The 16,042-nt window shown below is 42.2% G+C and overlaps 1 protein-coding gene across 1 annotated transcript in view; it reads left to right on the top strand.

Moving 5' to 3' along the window:
* The window catches only part of CTSC (cathepsin C), a 36,796-nt gene extending 28,339 nt beyond the window's left edge, over positions 1-8,457 (top strand). Inside the window, exons 5-7 of the mRNA XM_039342957.1 lie at positions 272-387; positions 5,706-5,837; positions 7,631-8,457. Of these exons, the coding sequence (XP_039198891.1) occupies positions 272-387; positions 5,706-5,837; positions 7,631-8,133 (751 nt within the window). The 3' untranslated portion in view covers positions 8,134-8,457. The remainder of the gene's footprint in view (positions 1-271; positions 388-5,705; positions 5,838-7,630) is intronic.
* The last annotated feature ends 7,585 nt before the right edge of the window (positions 8,458-16,042 follow it).

Consider the following 16,042-nt stretch of genomic DNA (forward strand, 5'->3'; position numbering starts at 1 on the left):
TTAAGGCCTTTCTGCCACTCAGTTAAATTGATCTCATTCTTCAAAATCGGTATCATTTGGAACAAAAAGAGAAACTTGGGTAGAATATTCATTTTTATCACTGCAATTCTTCCCATGAGGGATAATTGCAACTTTTCCCAATTCTTCAAGTCTCTCTGTACCCTAACCCACAACCTTTCATAATTATTTTTAAATAATTTTGCATTAGAAACAGATAGCATCACCCCCAAATATTTTACCTTATTAACAATTTTCCTTTTATTTCTTGTAGACCAAAACCTGCCCCCCTAACTTCTGAAATAATCCAAGAGGCTTCTAATCTGCCAGAATCCTGGGACTGGAGAAATGTGAATGGTGTTAATTACGTCAGCCCAGTACGAAACCAAGGTGGGTTCTATTTCCTCAGCCCGGCTTGACTTAAACTGTTTTGCAATGCTTTTACAAAAACAAATGTCCTTTTGCAGGCATTCATGGAGTTCTCTGGTTTTGTTTGTGTGTCTGTGCACTTGTGTGTTTGGGATAATTATCAGCCTCATGAAGAACACTGTGAGTACCTTAGTGGAGGAATAGGAACTATTTGTCCATTTCTGGCAATTTTAAGTCTGTTGGTGGCAGACAGAATTCAGCTCCAAAGAGAATATTTACTATGTTGGAAGTAAGCTGTAGACTTGAGATAATATAGTGATTTTGTACTGACCCAAGAAACAAGTTGCCATGTCCCAATTTCTTTCCCCCCTTTTATACTTGTCATTTGTCCTTTTTCATATACTTGGACATTCTAGGACCATATTATGAATTATTGAAAGCTATAGCAAATCTAGACAGCATACTAAAAAGCAGAGACACCATCCTGCCAACAAAAGTGTGTATAGTCAAGGCCATGGTTTTCCCAGTTGCAATGTATGGCTGTGAAAGCTGGACCTTAAAAAAGGCTGAACGCCAAAGAATGGAGGCCTTTGAACTATGGTGCTGGAGAAGACTCCTGCAAGTCCCCTGGACTGCAAGGCGATCAAACCGGTCAGTCCTAGAGGAGATCAACCCCAACTGCTCTTTAGAAGGCCAGATCCTGAAGTGGAAACTCAAGTACTTTGGCCACCTAATGAGAAGAAAGGACTCTCTGGAGAAGAGCCTAATGCTGGGAAAGATTGAGGGCAATAGAAGAAAGGGACAACAGAGAATGAGATGGCTGGATGGAGTCCCTGAGTCCATTTAAGGCATGAGCTTAAATGGACTCCAGAAGATGGTAGAGGACAGGAAGGCCTGGAGGAATGTTGTCCACGGCGTTGCGATGGGTCTGACACGACTTCGCAACTAACAACAACAACAAAGTGGTATGTAGGAATAACCTTGGGAAACAGGGTCAAGAGGCACAGCTAAGGGAGCAGCCAGATAAAAGGCATCTATCTTATCCTACAACAGGAAAATGGATAAGGCAGGAATTCAGAAGGGATCCTCCCTAGTCTCTTAAGCTGTGATGGGGAGGAGAAATGTAATTTCAAGCTTGCATGATTCTGATAATGTAACTTCACAATAAAGTAGATTTAGTTCAGCTGACCTCATTTCCTTTTTGGGCTACATCACAAGGCTGAATGAGACCTCAGCTGAGAGACCAGCTGACATTTTAACAGGTCTGAGTCCTGAGTGGGTTGCTTACAAACCCAGTTCCTTTTTTCTGTTGTGATTTTTAATCACTTATAAAATACAAAGATACAAAAGCAAATAATAGGGAACAAAGGAAGGGAAAGGGGAAAAGAGAAGTGTGGAAAGTTGGGGGAGAAAAAAGAGGTGGTGGCTTCCGACTCCCTCTGTTGTGGTAAAATAAGGCATTAACATCGAACCTCAACCTTTTACATTCCTAGTATAAACTAGTCCAGGGGTAGGCAACCTTGGCTCTTTTATGACTCGTGGACTTCAACTCCCAGAATTCCTGAGCCAGCATGACTAAGCACAGAAACCTCTCCCTATCCCCTCAAGCATGGCTGGCTCAGGAATTCTGGGAGTTGAAGTCCACGAGTCATAAAAGAGCCAAGGTTGCCTACCCCCGAACTAGCCATTTCTATATCAACAAATCAATCTAATCAGTAAAACCCAAAATCATAGTATCATTTTTTTCTACCTCAAGCACAAAGCCCAGAAGCGGTTTCCAAGTAGAAACAAAAGTACTTATATTCTTTTATCAAAACAGTCAATTTAGCCATCTCTGGTAATTCCATCAACTTTTGTAGGCATGGTGGGAATCAAAACATCCTTCCATTTTTGTGCACAGAGCAGTCTTGCTGCCGTCAACATATATAAAATCAGAGTTCCAATTTTTTTCCCCAAGTCTTTTTCCATTAGACCCAGAAGGAAAGTTTCTGGCTTAATCTTGATGTTCACATTAAGAATTTTCTGTATTAAAATATGAATCCTACTCCAATATTTCTTTGCTTTATCACATGTCCACCATAAATGATAAAAAGTCCCTTCTTACCAATTCAGTTCTGACAGCTGCCAACCCATCTTCAGGGTCACACGACTGCATGTTGCGTGCATGGCAGCTGTCCCACATTATGGCCATGTGCAGCATCCCACAGTCACGTGAGCCCATTTTACGACAGTTTTGCCGAAAACCAGCATTTGACTTCCAATAATAAAACAGACCCATTGCAGGCCATTTTTCACTTTAATGACTGCCTCAAAAAAAAAGGTCATAAAATAAGGTCAGTCATGAGGGTGCCTGTTACTACTTATGACCCTAATGGGGAAGCTGTGTTATGGTTGTTGGTCAAAGACAACCTGCATTGTGATACTCCTCAAAAGTATGTGGTGTTTGTATTGTAACACATCTTTTAGTGAAAAAAAAGTGACTTATGATTGTTTTTCACACTTACAAAAAGTTGTGGTTGTTCTGTTGTTACCTTTTACTGTGCTAAAGAGAGTTGGACGTTACTGCCTTTTTCTTTTTTCTTTTCTCCTTTCCCCCTTTTTTCCCCTCCCTCTTTTAGTTTTCCACGCTTTTTCCTCCTTGAATTTTATACTTTGATAAAAATTAATAAAAAATTTCAAATTGAAAAAAATATCATGATTGTTTTTCACACTTACGACCGTTGTGCAACATCCCCATGGTCACGTGATCAAAATTCAGACACTTGGCAACTGGCATGTGCTTAATGACAGTTGCAGTGTCCTGGGGTCGTGATCCCGTTTTGCAACCTTCTGCTCAGCAAAGTCAATGGGAAAGGCAGATTCATTTAAGAACGGTGTTACTAATTTAACAGCTGCAAAAAAATCACTTAACCACTGGGTCAAAAAAAGGCCATAAAATGGGGCAAAACTCGGTTAACAACTGTCTCTCTTAGCAAAAGAAGTGTTGAGGTCGTAAGTTGAGGATAGTCATCTGAGCCCAAAACTTCTGTACAAAGAATCTTGCTCCCATTGGTCATTTTTTTCTTTCTGGATGTCAGGAAACAAGAAAAATAAGAGACAGATGTCCTCTGTCGGCTGTCTGTACATTTGCTGCAGGAGTAAGATGATTAAACTAAAATGGTACCTTGTGTATAGGTGTAATTTTTGAGTGAGGAAAAATGTGTTTCCTTCTGCTTGGTCACACCTCCTGGTCCTCAAGAGGCAATTTGGCTTCTAAATACCGCCCTCAGTCCGTGGTGTCCTTTCTTTTCTGAGGTACTTGGAATAAGTGAGAGAAAAATATAATTCCACTGCTTTTGGCCAGCAGGAAGCTGCCTTGTTCCACCACAACATTTTGTCAGCTTTCAAAAGTTCTGACTCAATTAGCAGAAATTCCAGTAGCGAAGCAAAAGAGGCTGAATAAACTTATTTCGCCTACTGCAGCCCTCTCCTTTTTGTTGCTAAGCAGTTCATAGCAGCGGCGGCAGCATTTCAGGTTTTTTTTAAAAAAGCTGGGATATTAGGTAGGCTTTTTTGGAAGTGAGTGTATTTTACTTTATTTATTTAAGAAAAATCTAGCATCTAGGCATCCGTTCAGAGTGTAAAGCAGGGGTTTTCAAACTAGGCCCTTTTAGGACTTGTGGACTTCAACTCCCAGAATTCCTCAGCCAGCGTGCCTGGCTGAGGAATTCTGGGAGTTGAAGTCCACAAGTCCTAAAAGGGCCAAGTGTGAAGGTCCCTGGTGTAAAGAGACCTGTAGAGCCAGTTTGATCTAATGGTTGAGGGATCAGGCAAGAAACCAGGAGACTTCTAGTCCTGCCTTGGGTATGAAAACTGATTGACTTTGGACCAATCATCAGGAGACTGTGAGTTCTAATCCTACTTGTGTATAATGGAGGTGGTTACCCTTTGAAAGCTGAATGCAGTGAAATTTCATTTTAATGTATACTGATTAGTGTACATTTAAAGTGACAAAGTTATTATTCTGTCCTGTCCTGTCCTATCCTATCCTATCCTTGTCAGAAAAATAATTTGGGGTTTCAACTCGAGCTGCACAAGAATAAATAAATAAAAATTAAAAAAAACTTTGAGTTCTAATCCTACTTTAGGCATAAAAGCCGATTGGGTAACTAGCCCAATCATCAGCAGACTGTGAGTTCCAGTCCTGCCTTAGACATGAAAGCCAGCTGGGTGATCTTGGGCCAGTAACTCTTTCAGTCCAACTCATCTCACAGGATTGATGTTGTAGGGGAAATAGAAGGAAGAAGGAATATTACATATGTCCACTTCCTTGAGCTCTTTATTAAAAAAAATAAAGGTAAATAAATAATAAGCAAATAAAATAAAAGAGGATTGTTATTTTGTTTAGTTTGATTAAAAAGTCCTGAAAGATTTTTCCTTTCCTTCCCTCTTCCTCCCTCCCCCTCCCTCCCTCTCTCTCCCTCTCTCTCCTTCCCTCTCTCCCTCTCTCCTCTCTCTCCCTCTTCTCTCCCTCTCTCCTCTATCTCCCTTCTTCCTTTCTCCCTCCCTCTCTCCCTTTCCCTCCCTCTCCCTTCCTCCCTCTCTGCCTCCCCCTCTCTTCTTCCCTCTTTCCCTCTCTCTCTCCCTCTTCCTTTCCCTCTCCTTCTCCCTCCCTCTCTCTTTCCTTCTCTCCCTCTCCCTCCCTCTTCTCTCCCTCCCTCCCTCTCCTCTCTCGCCCTCTTCCTTTCCCTCTCCCTCTCTCTTTCCCCCTCTCCCTCTCCCTCCCTTCCTCCCCTTTCCCTTTCTCTCTCTCTCCCTCCCTCTCTGCCTCTTCCTCTCTTTCCCTCCCTCTCTCCCCCTCTCCCTCCCTCTCCTCTCTCTCCCTCTTCCTTTCCCTCTCCCCCCTCTCTTTCCCCTTCTCCCTCCCTCCCTCTCTGCCTCTTCCTCTCTCTCTCTCTTCCCTCTCTCCCCCTCTCTCCTTCCCTCTCTCCCTTTCCCTCTCCCTTCTTCCTTTCTCCCTCCCTCTCTCCCTTTCCCTCTCTCCCTTTCTCTCTCCCTCTTCTCTCCTTCCCTCCCTCTCCTCTCTCGCCCTCTTCCTTTCCCTCTCCCTCCCTCTCTCTTTCCCCCTCTCTCTCCCTCCCTCTCCCTTTTCCTCTCCCTTTCTCTCTCCCTCCCTCCCTCTCTGCCTCTTCCTCTCTCTCCCTCTCTCTCTCTCCCTCTTCCTTTCCCTCTCCCTCCCTCTCTCTCTTTCTCCCTCCCTCTCTCCTCCCTCCCCCTCCCCCTCCCTCATCCCGGCTCAGAGCTAAGGAGTTTCTGGTTTCAAAGGAGCTCAGTGATTGGCTGACCTTATTTCTCCACAGCCTCCTGCGGCAGCTGCTACGCTTTTGCTTCAATGGGCATGCTGGAAGCCAGGATTCGCATCCTCACCAACAATTCTCAGACTCCAACCCTGAGCCCTCAGCAAGTTGTTTCCTGCAGTGAATACTCCCAAGGTAAAGTAGGATGCGTAGCATCTGGATTTGGGGGGGGGGGATAAAAAACCTTGGGGCTCATTTTGAATTGAACATTGACTGAAGGTAAGCAGATGATAAGTATGGGAAGGTCAATGCCTACATGACAAAGGATATGCCTGCCCATCATGCTTGTAGAAATAAAGAGAAAGTAAACTTTCTACAGTAGTGGCCAAAATTGTGGAAAGCTTTTGGGAAAAGTGTATTTTTGAGGTTTGATGGCTAATAACACCACTTTTTTTTTTTGGAGTAGTACCATAAAATTATATATCAATGGAAAGATAATTTAATCAAGAATGTAATGCAACAAAGTTTGTTCAATTATCTGTACTATATTCTATGAAAAGTTATAGCCAAATAACCAGAAAAAGGAAGCACAACTTGTTTAGGTTGATATCAGGTAGCTTTCCTTCATCTGATTGTAGCCAATGAGCATGAGTGTTTAGAGAGCCAATCGGGTGTCATCTTGTTTTGGCAATGAGCCAATCAGATCACAGTAGGATTCAGTTATTGATGTCATGTATTGAAGCTGAGAGGAGGACATTTGTCAGTGTGTTATGTGATCGCTATCAAGTTGGTTGGGTTTTTTTCCTTTCGTTTAGTGAGCTTGTAAAACTTAATAAAATTAAAGTGCAAAGAGTTGACTGGTTGCCCAGAAAGCGATATGAAATAGTATTATTAAGTGAACAAGGCTACAGTTATAAAGAAATTAGAAGAAAAATTGGTGGAAACTTAACCAAAGGTGGCATTTCTACTGTACACTTTTCCCAAAAGGATTCCACAATTTTGGCCACTACTGTAGCACACAGGAACAATACAGCTGGTGCATAGAACTGTTAACCAAGTTGGCATTGTGATGGAAGTATTCAGGTTCAAAAGACAAGCTTCAAAAAACCTAGAAGTAGAAATGAGCGCCTGCCTGCAACTCATTAAAGCACCCATGTCTGTCTCCTGGATTTTATTTATTTACTTTAATAAGTAATATTACTTATTAAAATATAGTATAAAATTTAAAAAAAAACTTTAATAATTCAGGTTGAATTAAGAAATTCAACTTGAATTTCTATGCTGCCTATCTCACCGATAAGGCCACCCTGGAAGGCTTAGAAATGATAAAAAAGATTAAATTAAAATTCGGAAGAGTTACGTAAAAAAAAAATGGTATGGGGTGAGATCTTTTTGCCTCATCAGTAGGAGCTGTGTTCATAATCCTGCTTATTTTCATAATCCTGATGTTTTCAACCCTGGATAATGTTGAAAGAGTCTATGCAGATTCTCAATCGTCTATGTCATGGTTGCCCCAAAGATGCTTTTCCAAAAGTCAACTGGATTTTTCTTGATTTTTTCCCCCTTGAAAACATTTCGCTTCTCATCCATGAAGCTTCTTCAGTTCTGAAGCTTTGTGGATGTGAAGCGAAACATTTTCAAGGAAAAAAAAAAAACCAAGGAAAGTCCAGTTGCCTTTTGAAAAAGCACCTTTGGGATAATCCTGCTTGTTTTGAAACGTCTTCCGCCATCAACCTTTTAGTCCTTAGTCAGCAGGTACTAAAGTACACCTGAAGGCACCAAAGGGGGGAATGGGAAGGCAAAAAAGCTAGAAGAGTGATGATGTTACTCATTCTTATACTTCTGTTAGTCCAGTTTTTCATTCTGAAAGATGCTTGCTTTCTGTTGTATCAGCCTTTGTGATAAGAATCTAGCCCTTTGAAACTTGTACAGTTTCAAGTTGTACAGTTAATTTCCCCAAATTATTATTATTTTTTCTTTCCTTTTAGGTTGTGATGGTGGATTCCCTTACCTTATTGCTGGAAAATACATACAGGATTTTGGCATAGTTGAGGAGGCCTGCTTCCCTTACAAAGGCACGGATTCCCCCTGCACTTTTAAGAATGACTGCTATCACTACTACACCTCTGACTATTACTACGTGGGTGGGTTCTATGGGGGGTGCAACGAAGCCTTCATGAAACTGGAGCTCATTAAGCATGGACCGATGGCTGTTGCTTTCGAAGTTTATAATGATTTTATGTACTACTCGGGAGGAATCTACCACCACACCGGTCTGATGGACCCTTTTAACCCTTTTGAACTGACCAATCACGCCGTTCTGCTTGTGGGTTATGGCAGTGATCCCCAGACTGGTCAGCCATTTTGGATTGTGAAGAACAGTTGGGGAAGCTCTTGGGGTGAGGAAGGTTATTTCCGGATCCGGAGAGGCTCCGATGAGTGCGCTATAGAGAGCATAGCGGTGGCTTCTACACCTATACCTAAAATATAGTTGTAAAATTACCTCAGGAGACCTCTGCCCAGAGAGCAGGAGTGTCCACCCTACAAGTGCAATGGATGTTAATTACAGCTAGTTCTCGATTTACGACCACAATTGAGCCCATTTCCGTTGCTAAGCAAGACAGTTAAGTGATGCCCCAGTCTGTTCTGTCCCAGCCTATGAGAGTTCTTGTTTATGCTCACAAGGATGAAACCCCTCTTCCAACAAGCAGGCAGAAACCACAGGAAAAAAACAACCCTGTTTATTCTCACAGACCTGACTCAGTGTCCAAGGCAAACAAACACAATTCATAGAAACGCGATTCTCAACACGAACGGTTGCCTTTGGCAACCAGGACCTCCCACACCTTCCCTTTTATAATTCAGCCAAGGCGTGGCTTCCTAATGCCATCTCCTTTGCCTTTGGAGCCGCCCCATTGCATTCCTCTGTCCTACTCGCTTCTCTTGCCTGCGCCTTTCTGCCTTTCAGCTAGGGCTGGCTGAGGAATTCTGGGAGTTGAAGTCCACAAGTCTTAAAATGGCCAAGTTTGAAGACCCCTGATCTAACCCCTCTGATTCTGTTTAGCTATTGCAGTAAGTTTGGATGGAGGAACCTTAACAATAGATTCATGTTCTTAACTTTCAAGCCAGAATTGGCCACCATGATTAGAAGCAGGCTTACTAATCATGATCAGTGTTATTTCGGCTTGGTGTGATAAAAACCAAGGTCATGATTAACACTGTTCTGCTATTACATCAGGAAAGGATAGTGATTAAAATAGACTTGGGTATAATGGTAGTTTGCAAAGGAAGCCCAATCACAGCCTGATGTTTTCAACCATGGATAATTTAATGCCTATGGAGATTCTCAATCATCCAGGTCACAATTGTCCCAAATGTGCTTTTTCCAAATGGCAACTGGACTTTCTTGCTTGTTTGTTTGTTTTCTTTGAAAATGTTTCACTTCTCATCATTCAGTTCTAACATTTAGAGCCAAAGAACTAACATTTAAAACTAACTCAGTTCTAACTGATCTGAGTTAGAACTGAAAAAGCTTCTTGGATGAAAAATGAAATGTTTTCCAAAAAAAAAACCCCACCAAGAAAGTCCAGATGCCTTTTGGGGAGAAAAACAAACCCACCTTTGGAACATGGATGATGTACCTGAAATTAGTCAGTCTCTTAGCCAAATTAATCAGGTTTCTTGGGATGAAGTGGTACATGCCATATTTGAAGAAAATGGTATGTTTTAATGTTTACAATCTAGCTATGAATTCAATTACAATGTATGAAAACTCTGGATATTCATTGTGTTATTCTCCCACAGTTTCTTTCCACGTTTAGCAGCCTTTTTGGTTTTTTTTCCCCCTTTGATTGTTGCCGGAATTATTTTTCTAATCTGCAATAGTATTTTTTTAATTGCTGTGCCTTAACAAAAGAAATGAAGAAACTTGAATGTAGAAGAGAGCGTCTTGCATGCAAAATGATTATACTCTACTGTGATTGGTTTTGGGGGGTTTTTTTGTATAAAAAAGGGAAACTTATAAGTATCTTTTTAACAAAATACCTGTGATGACAACGTTCATTTGAGCAATGCAGTTCAACTTTATTGTTTCCTTCTTTTCGTGATCTTCAGGGTTTATATATATATATGATTCTAGAAATAAAGAAATGCTTTTCTGCTGCCTTGGGAGTTCTTTAAATAAAGCTTTCTTATTGCCTCTTTTAAAACTCAGTGGGAGGTTGAAGAAGGGGGCATGATTTTTTGTGTGTGGGAACAACAGAGAGTTGCTACAGTGGAATTACATTTTTTTAAAGAACTTTTCTTCCTTCAAATATATTGTCTGACAAATTCGGAACTTTAATGTAATTTGTTCCTAAAGTATCATAAATTAAGATGTCATATAGTCAATATGATTGGAGTATAACCTATATATTAATTTCTCCCTTGTGTCACATCAAAGCTTAAAATTGGATAACAGTGTTTATCGGGAGGATAATTTGGGACCACATTTAAGATGTTTGGGCAGCCCTGGGACCTCAACATTTGAATGTTTGTTGTAAGGAGGCTGGGGCTGTGGTTGTGGTGAGGCTAGAATTTTGAACATAGTAACAGTGTACTGGTTTCTCTTAGAGGGGATGATATGGCTGTATTCAAGCTAAAATGAAAAGCATGGAAAGTGGAGATCTCTAAGTTCTCAAAGAAACCATCTGGGCTTTCATATTCAGCCGCCAGCTTCTTTTGGGGGGAGAATAGAGTAGAGTAGAATAGAACAGAACAGAATAGAATATAGAGATTGGAATAGAATAGAATAGAATAGATGGGAATGGGAATAGAATAGAATGGAATGAAATAGGAATGGAATGGAATAGAATAGAATAGAATAGAATATAGAGATTGGAATAGAATAGAATAGAATAGAATAGAATAACAGAGTTGGTAGGAAGCTTGAAGGTCTTCTAGTTCAACCCCCTGCTCAGGCAGGAAACCGTGTTTCATTTCAGACAAATGATTGACCAATTTCTTCTTAAAAACTTCCAGTGTTGGAGCATTCCCAACTTCTGGAGGCAAGTTGTTCCACTGATTGATTGTTCTAACTGTCAGGAAATTTCTCCTTAGTTCTAGGTTGCTTCTCTCGATTAGTTTCCATCCATTGCTTCTTGTCCTGCCTTCTGGTGCTTTGGAGAATAGCTTGACTCAGTGGTGGGATTCAGCTGGTTCACACCAGTTTGGCAGAACCGGTAGCTAATTTTTTGTTGCCCAGGCCCAGAACTGATTTCCGGAAGCAGCATCCACACAGAGAACCAGTTGTTCACATATTTGAATCCCACCACTGGCTGGACTCCCTCTTCTTTGTAGCAGCCCCTTAGATATTGGAACACTGCTATCATGTCACCCCTAGTCCTTCTTTTCATTAAACTAGACCACAGGTCGGCAACCTGCGGCTCCGGAGCCGCATGCGGCTCTTTGAGCCTTCCCCTGTGGCTCCCAGCCTCCTCTGCCTTTGCAGAGAGAGACAGAGACAGAGAGAGGAATTGCGCTTCCCTGCTTCTCTCTCTCTCTTTCTGTGTGTGTTTTGTGTGTGTGTGTGTGTGTGGTGTGTGTGTGTGTGTGTGTGTGTGTGTGTGTGTGTGTGTGTGTGTGTGTGTGTGTGTGTGTGTAAAAAAGAGAGTGCACTCAGTGTTCTCCGAGAAGCTGAAAAGCTTTCTGGGCGGAGCTCCTCCCTTTGCTGCGTCTCTGCAGGAAGCAGGAAGCAGGAAGGGCAGGAGAGAGCTAGCTAGCCCAGCTAGGCTGACTCAGGAATTCTGGGAGTTGAAGTCCATGAGTCATAAAAGAGACGAGGTTGCCTACCCCTGAGATTGTTGGAGAACAACTTGAAGGTTGCCAGGTGAGCAGCAGATAGGAGGGGGGGGAGAAAGAGAGAGAGAGAGAAAGAGAGAGAGAGGGGGGGAGGGGGAGAGAGAGAGAGGAAAGAGAGAGAAAGAAAGAGAGTGGGGGAAGAGGAGTGGCAGACCAAGGGCAGAGAGGGAGGGAGGGAGAGAGACAGACAGAGAGAGACTCTTTTGACATCTAAACTGAAGATAACACTGCATATATCCTTTTTTACCTTTGTGTGTATGTAATTTTATTCTCTTAAAGCATTCTCTTGGTGATCATTGTTTTAATAGTATGGATATTCCCAAGAGTCATATTTTTACTTTTATTTTTAATGTGTGTGTGTGTATTTGTGTGTGTATATACACACACACACAAACTCTCTCTCTCTCTCTCTCACACACACACACACACAAAAAAAAAAACACCTATAATAAAGATAAAAAAGGATATATGCAGTGTTATCTTCATTTTAGATATCAACAGGGTTTTGCGGCTCCCAGTGTTTTGTTTTTGGTGGGAAACGGGTTCAAGTGGCTCTTTGAGTGTTTTGGGTTGCCTACCCCTGAACTAGACATACCCAATTCTAGTAACCATTCTTTATATGTTTTAGCCTCCAGTCCCCTGATCATCTTTGTTGCTCTTCTCTGCACCCTGAATCTCAAAATCTTTTTTAGCTCATGGCGACCAAAACTGGATGCAGTATTCCAAGTGTGGCCTTACCAAGGCATTAAAAAGTGGTATTAGCACTTCCCGTGTTCTTGATTCTATCCCTCTGTTGATGCAGCCTCCTCCTTCCTGCAACTGTCTAACATCCATTTTATCTCCAATCCAGAACACGAGTCCCATAAAGATTTTTCATGCTATGCTGTCTTTCTGGTGGATTAAACAGTTTAAAATAGACATAATTTCAATAACAGTATTTCCCAACCATGTAGAATAGAAACATATGACTAGACCAGGGGTAGGCAACCTCAGCATAGCTGACTCAGGAATTCTGGGAGTTGAAGTCCATGAGTCATAAAAAAGCCAAGGTTGCCTACCCCTGGACTAGACGTTTCAGCTTTTTTTCTCTGCCTTGGGAGATAGACCAATCTCACCGGAGATAAATAAAATCAAACTTTTTTTTAAAGTAGAACATTATTGAAACTTACACAACAAAACTGAAGCTGTCAAATGAGAGGTGATGGTGGGATATATATATCCCTGTATACAAATAGCACTACCCAGAGGGTGAGTGTTGGCTTATCTTTCTCATGTTAGACACAGAGATAAATGGCATCTCCATAACATTCAAAGGAGACAACAACAAACAACTAGAAAGGAAGTACAAAGACTACCTTTTCTCCAGCAGCCAACCCTCCGTTGAGCAGTGAGTTATTTATAAAAATAATAAAAGGCAGGATAAAAATAAAAAGTAATTATGTAATGCTTGGAATTTACTGCCAATGCACATTTCCCTTTGCATCTAAATATGGTAACTGATCTTATCCATCTTTTTAGAAAATCAGCTGCAATTCCTCTTCCCTTTCTTAGGGATTTGAAGTCCAAGCAGACCAGTAATAGCAAGAATAGCCATTTGGTTGTGCAGAGAAAATAATTGCAATGGATTAGCTGAAAGGTTAAATCACCAACATTTAGGTTTCAGCTTTGGGAGAATAAAATGCAAGATACAGTATATTCCCTTCCTATAATGTGTGCTGAGAATCTTGGGAAAGGCTGATTAAATGATTTGCAACCAATTGCCAACTTGCCTTTGAATCACTAAAGATCTGATATTTTTGGAAGACTGTGTGTGTGTGTGTGTGTGTGTGTGTGTGTGCGCGCGCAGATATATTGCAACTGTTTCTAGAAGCAATAGGTTTGTTGGGCAAAGCCTAGCACTACATGTAAAGTTTACTCAAAGCTGTTCAAGCTTTGAGATAACGCAATACCTGTAATTGAGACAGAGGAAAAAAGTGGATAGTGGAGCTAAAAATTGGGTTAATGCATACACTGCAGAAGTTGCATACTTAAAAAGCGTACATAGGGATAGCTGAATAAGGTGGAAAATGTATTTCTGGCATGTAAACTGCATATATGCCACGAATTTTCCAGATTTTTCTTGGATATTTTTGCTAGATAATTAGATGCCACAGATTAGAAGGATCCTGGAATGCATGAAGCCCAGAGGCAGGCTGGCTGGCTGTATACACTTAATGACAAGAAAATGCAATCAATACTTATTCAACTGTGCGTCTATAAATACTTCAGTGTTTTTTAAAAATGCCCACAGTCTCCTTGTTGACAATTGCAAGGAAGAGCAAGAATCTCTATTAGCATTTTCTCTCTACATCTGGCTTCTGCCCCCCCCCCTCCCTTCTAGCATATGCAACCAGAATCCATTTTCCAAGCCTGTGGGAAGCGAAGCCTACTCTTTATTTATCTAAGCCGTGCCTGAAATATTTCTAAATTAAGATGCACTAAATTGCTACTTGTTCCTCAGTGCAAGGGAAAGGAGGGATATGAAAGCCTTTTTCTCCGCAGGTATAAAACTCTCTCTTTCTTTCTTGACCTTTCTGTGGCAAGAAGCAATAATGATCTCCTCAAATGGCACCTTGAAATAGTAATCTAGTGCACTCCATGGACCAGTTTGACATCAGGACAAACTATATGGCTTTTCACAAGAGAATTGGGATGTAGCAATCCTTGCATTCAAAGACTTCTTTCACGGTCCTTTAGCATAGCCTTGCTGCAACTGGAAATGTTGATTCCCCATGGAATGGCCATCAGTACCAGCTGATGGGACTTCTGCCTCCACCCTAAAGAATGATGTCACAATGATTTGCAAGGATAAGCTAGCTTCTTCACAGAATTTGCTCTCTTTCTTCAACAAGTCATAGTTCATTAGCAACATAGATTTGAAATAAAAATAGGAGCTATGATTGAACTTTTTATTATTAGCATATGGCTGTCATGGTTCCGACAGATGGAACTCTTCAAAAGAACTTCGAGGCAGTTTGCCTTAAAGAATCTTTATTTTGAGTAACGTAATATCGGCACTGCATAATCGAAGCCAAAAACTGAATTCCCCTCCCCTGAGAACATAGTGTCAAAGCACAATTCCCTCCTCCAATTAACAGTCATAAATCACATCCCCCAATTAGCTTGAAGCGCAGGCTTCCTCTCCAGTTCTTCAGCCTGCCAAATCCTTATCAGCTCTGGTTACCATAACCTTGTTTCTCATGCTAGGTTTAGTGTTTGAAGGTCTAGCTGGACTCTGGTTCACATCCCCCCTCTCCCAGCATCATCTAATGCAGTGGTTATCAACCTTTTTAATGCCGCGACCCCCAACCGGTCGTAAGTCGAGGACTACCCAACTGGTCGTAAGTCAAGGACTACCCAACCGGGCATAAGTCGAGGACTTTCCCTGCCCGGGAGCGCCGCACATGCGTGGTGCCGCCCCCTGCACCAGCCGAGGCATAGCTGGCAAGTGGCAGAGATGGAGCAGGCCGACCACCAGCTGGGCCACCAGCTGGCCCAGCCCAAGGGAGGTAAGGCACCCGTCGGGCCCCACACACACCAGCAACCCTCCCTGCGCCCACCGGCCTCTCACCTCCCACCCCTGGCTCTCTTTTACTTACATTTTTAGTAGTTGCTCAGCAGGGAGGGGTGGAAGCTTCCAGACAGCTCGCCTTCGCTGCAGACAACTTGCAGCACCGTTTGCAGAATGGGACTTTTGGCGGGCTCAGCAGTGCAGAGACAGCCTGGACAATTCCTATTGGCTTTTGAAAGCCAATAGAATTAGACTCTATTCAAGAGAGTCTATTCTATTGGCTTTCAAAAGCCAATAGAATAAAAGGGAGTAGCACAGCTAAGAAAAAGGGGGAAAAAATGGCGGACTGCATTGTTTGGCGATCCCCGTGAAATGGTCGTTCGACCCCAAATGGGGTCGCGACCCACAGGTTGAGAACCGCTGATCTAATGCTAAAAGCAAAAGGTAAAAGATGGCTACATTTCCATCTGTTGTCAATGCAAAAACATCCGATGGTAGCAGTGTTGACAATGGTATTGTTACATTAACCAGGAGACTACAATGCAATTGCAGAATAGTAATTTGGCTACCTGTTTACCAGCTCTGTCAGGTATACACATATACACTTCCCATGGTGCACCACAAGAGGGCGAGCTGGCATCCCACCAGAATGAAAGACAAGTGGCTTTCCCTGCAGCAACATCCAAGGCCAGTGATGGCAAACCTTTTAGAGACCGAGTGCCCGAACTGCAACCCAAAACCCACTTATATATTGTCGGGTGCCGGGTGGGCGAGGCCCATTGGGTGGCCATGGTCCATTGGGTGGGTGTGACCCATTGGGTGGGCGTGGCCCATTGGGTGGCCATGGCTGCGGTGGTAACGGCAGACTGGGCGGGACTAAAAAGTTAAATCAATCACTTCTAACTTTGTGAGATCTTTTTTTTTCCTGTGAGAAGTTGAAATTGATTGAACTTTTTTTTCACACAGTGGCGGAGGCCTAAAGTGAAAAAGGTTTTATAAAACCCAGCTGAAG

Source organism: Crotalus tigris, unplaced genomic scaffold, assembly GCF_016545835.1.
Source record: "Crotalus tigris isolate CLP2741 ecotype Arizona unplaced genomic scaffold, ASM1654583v1 scf7180000017828.1554129, whole genome shotgun sequence".
NCBI classification, from domain to species: Eukaryota; Metazoa; Chordata; class Lepidosauria; order Squamata; family Viperidae; genus Crotalus; species Crotalus tigris.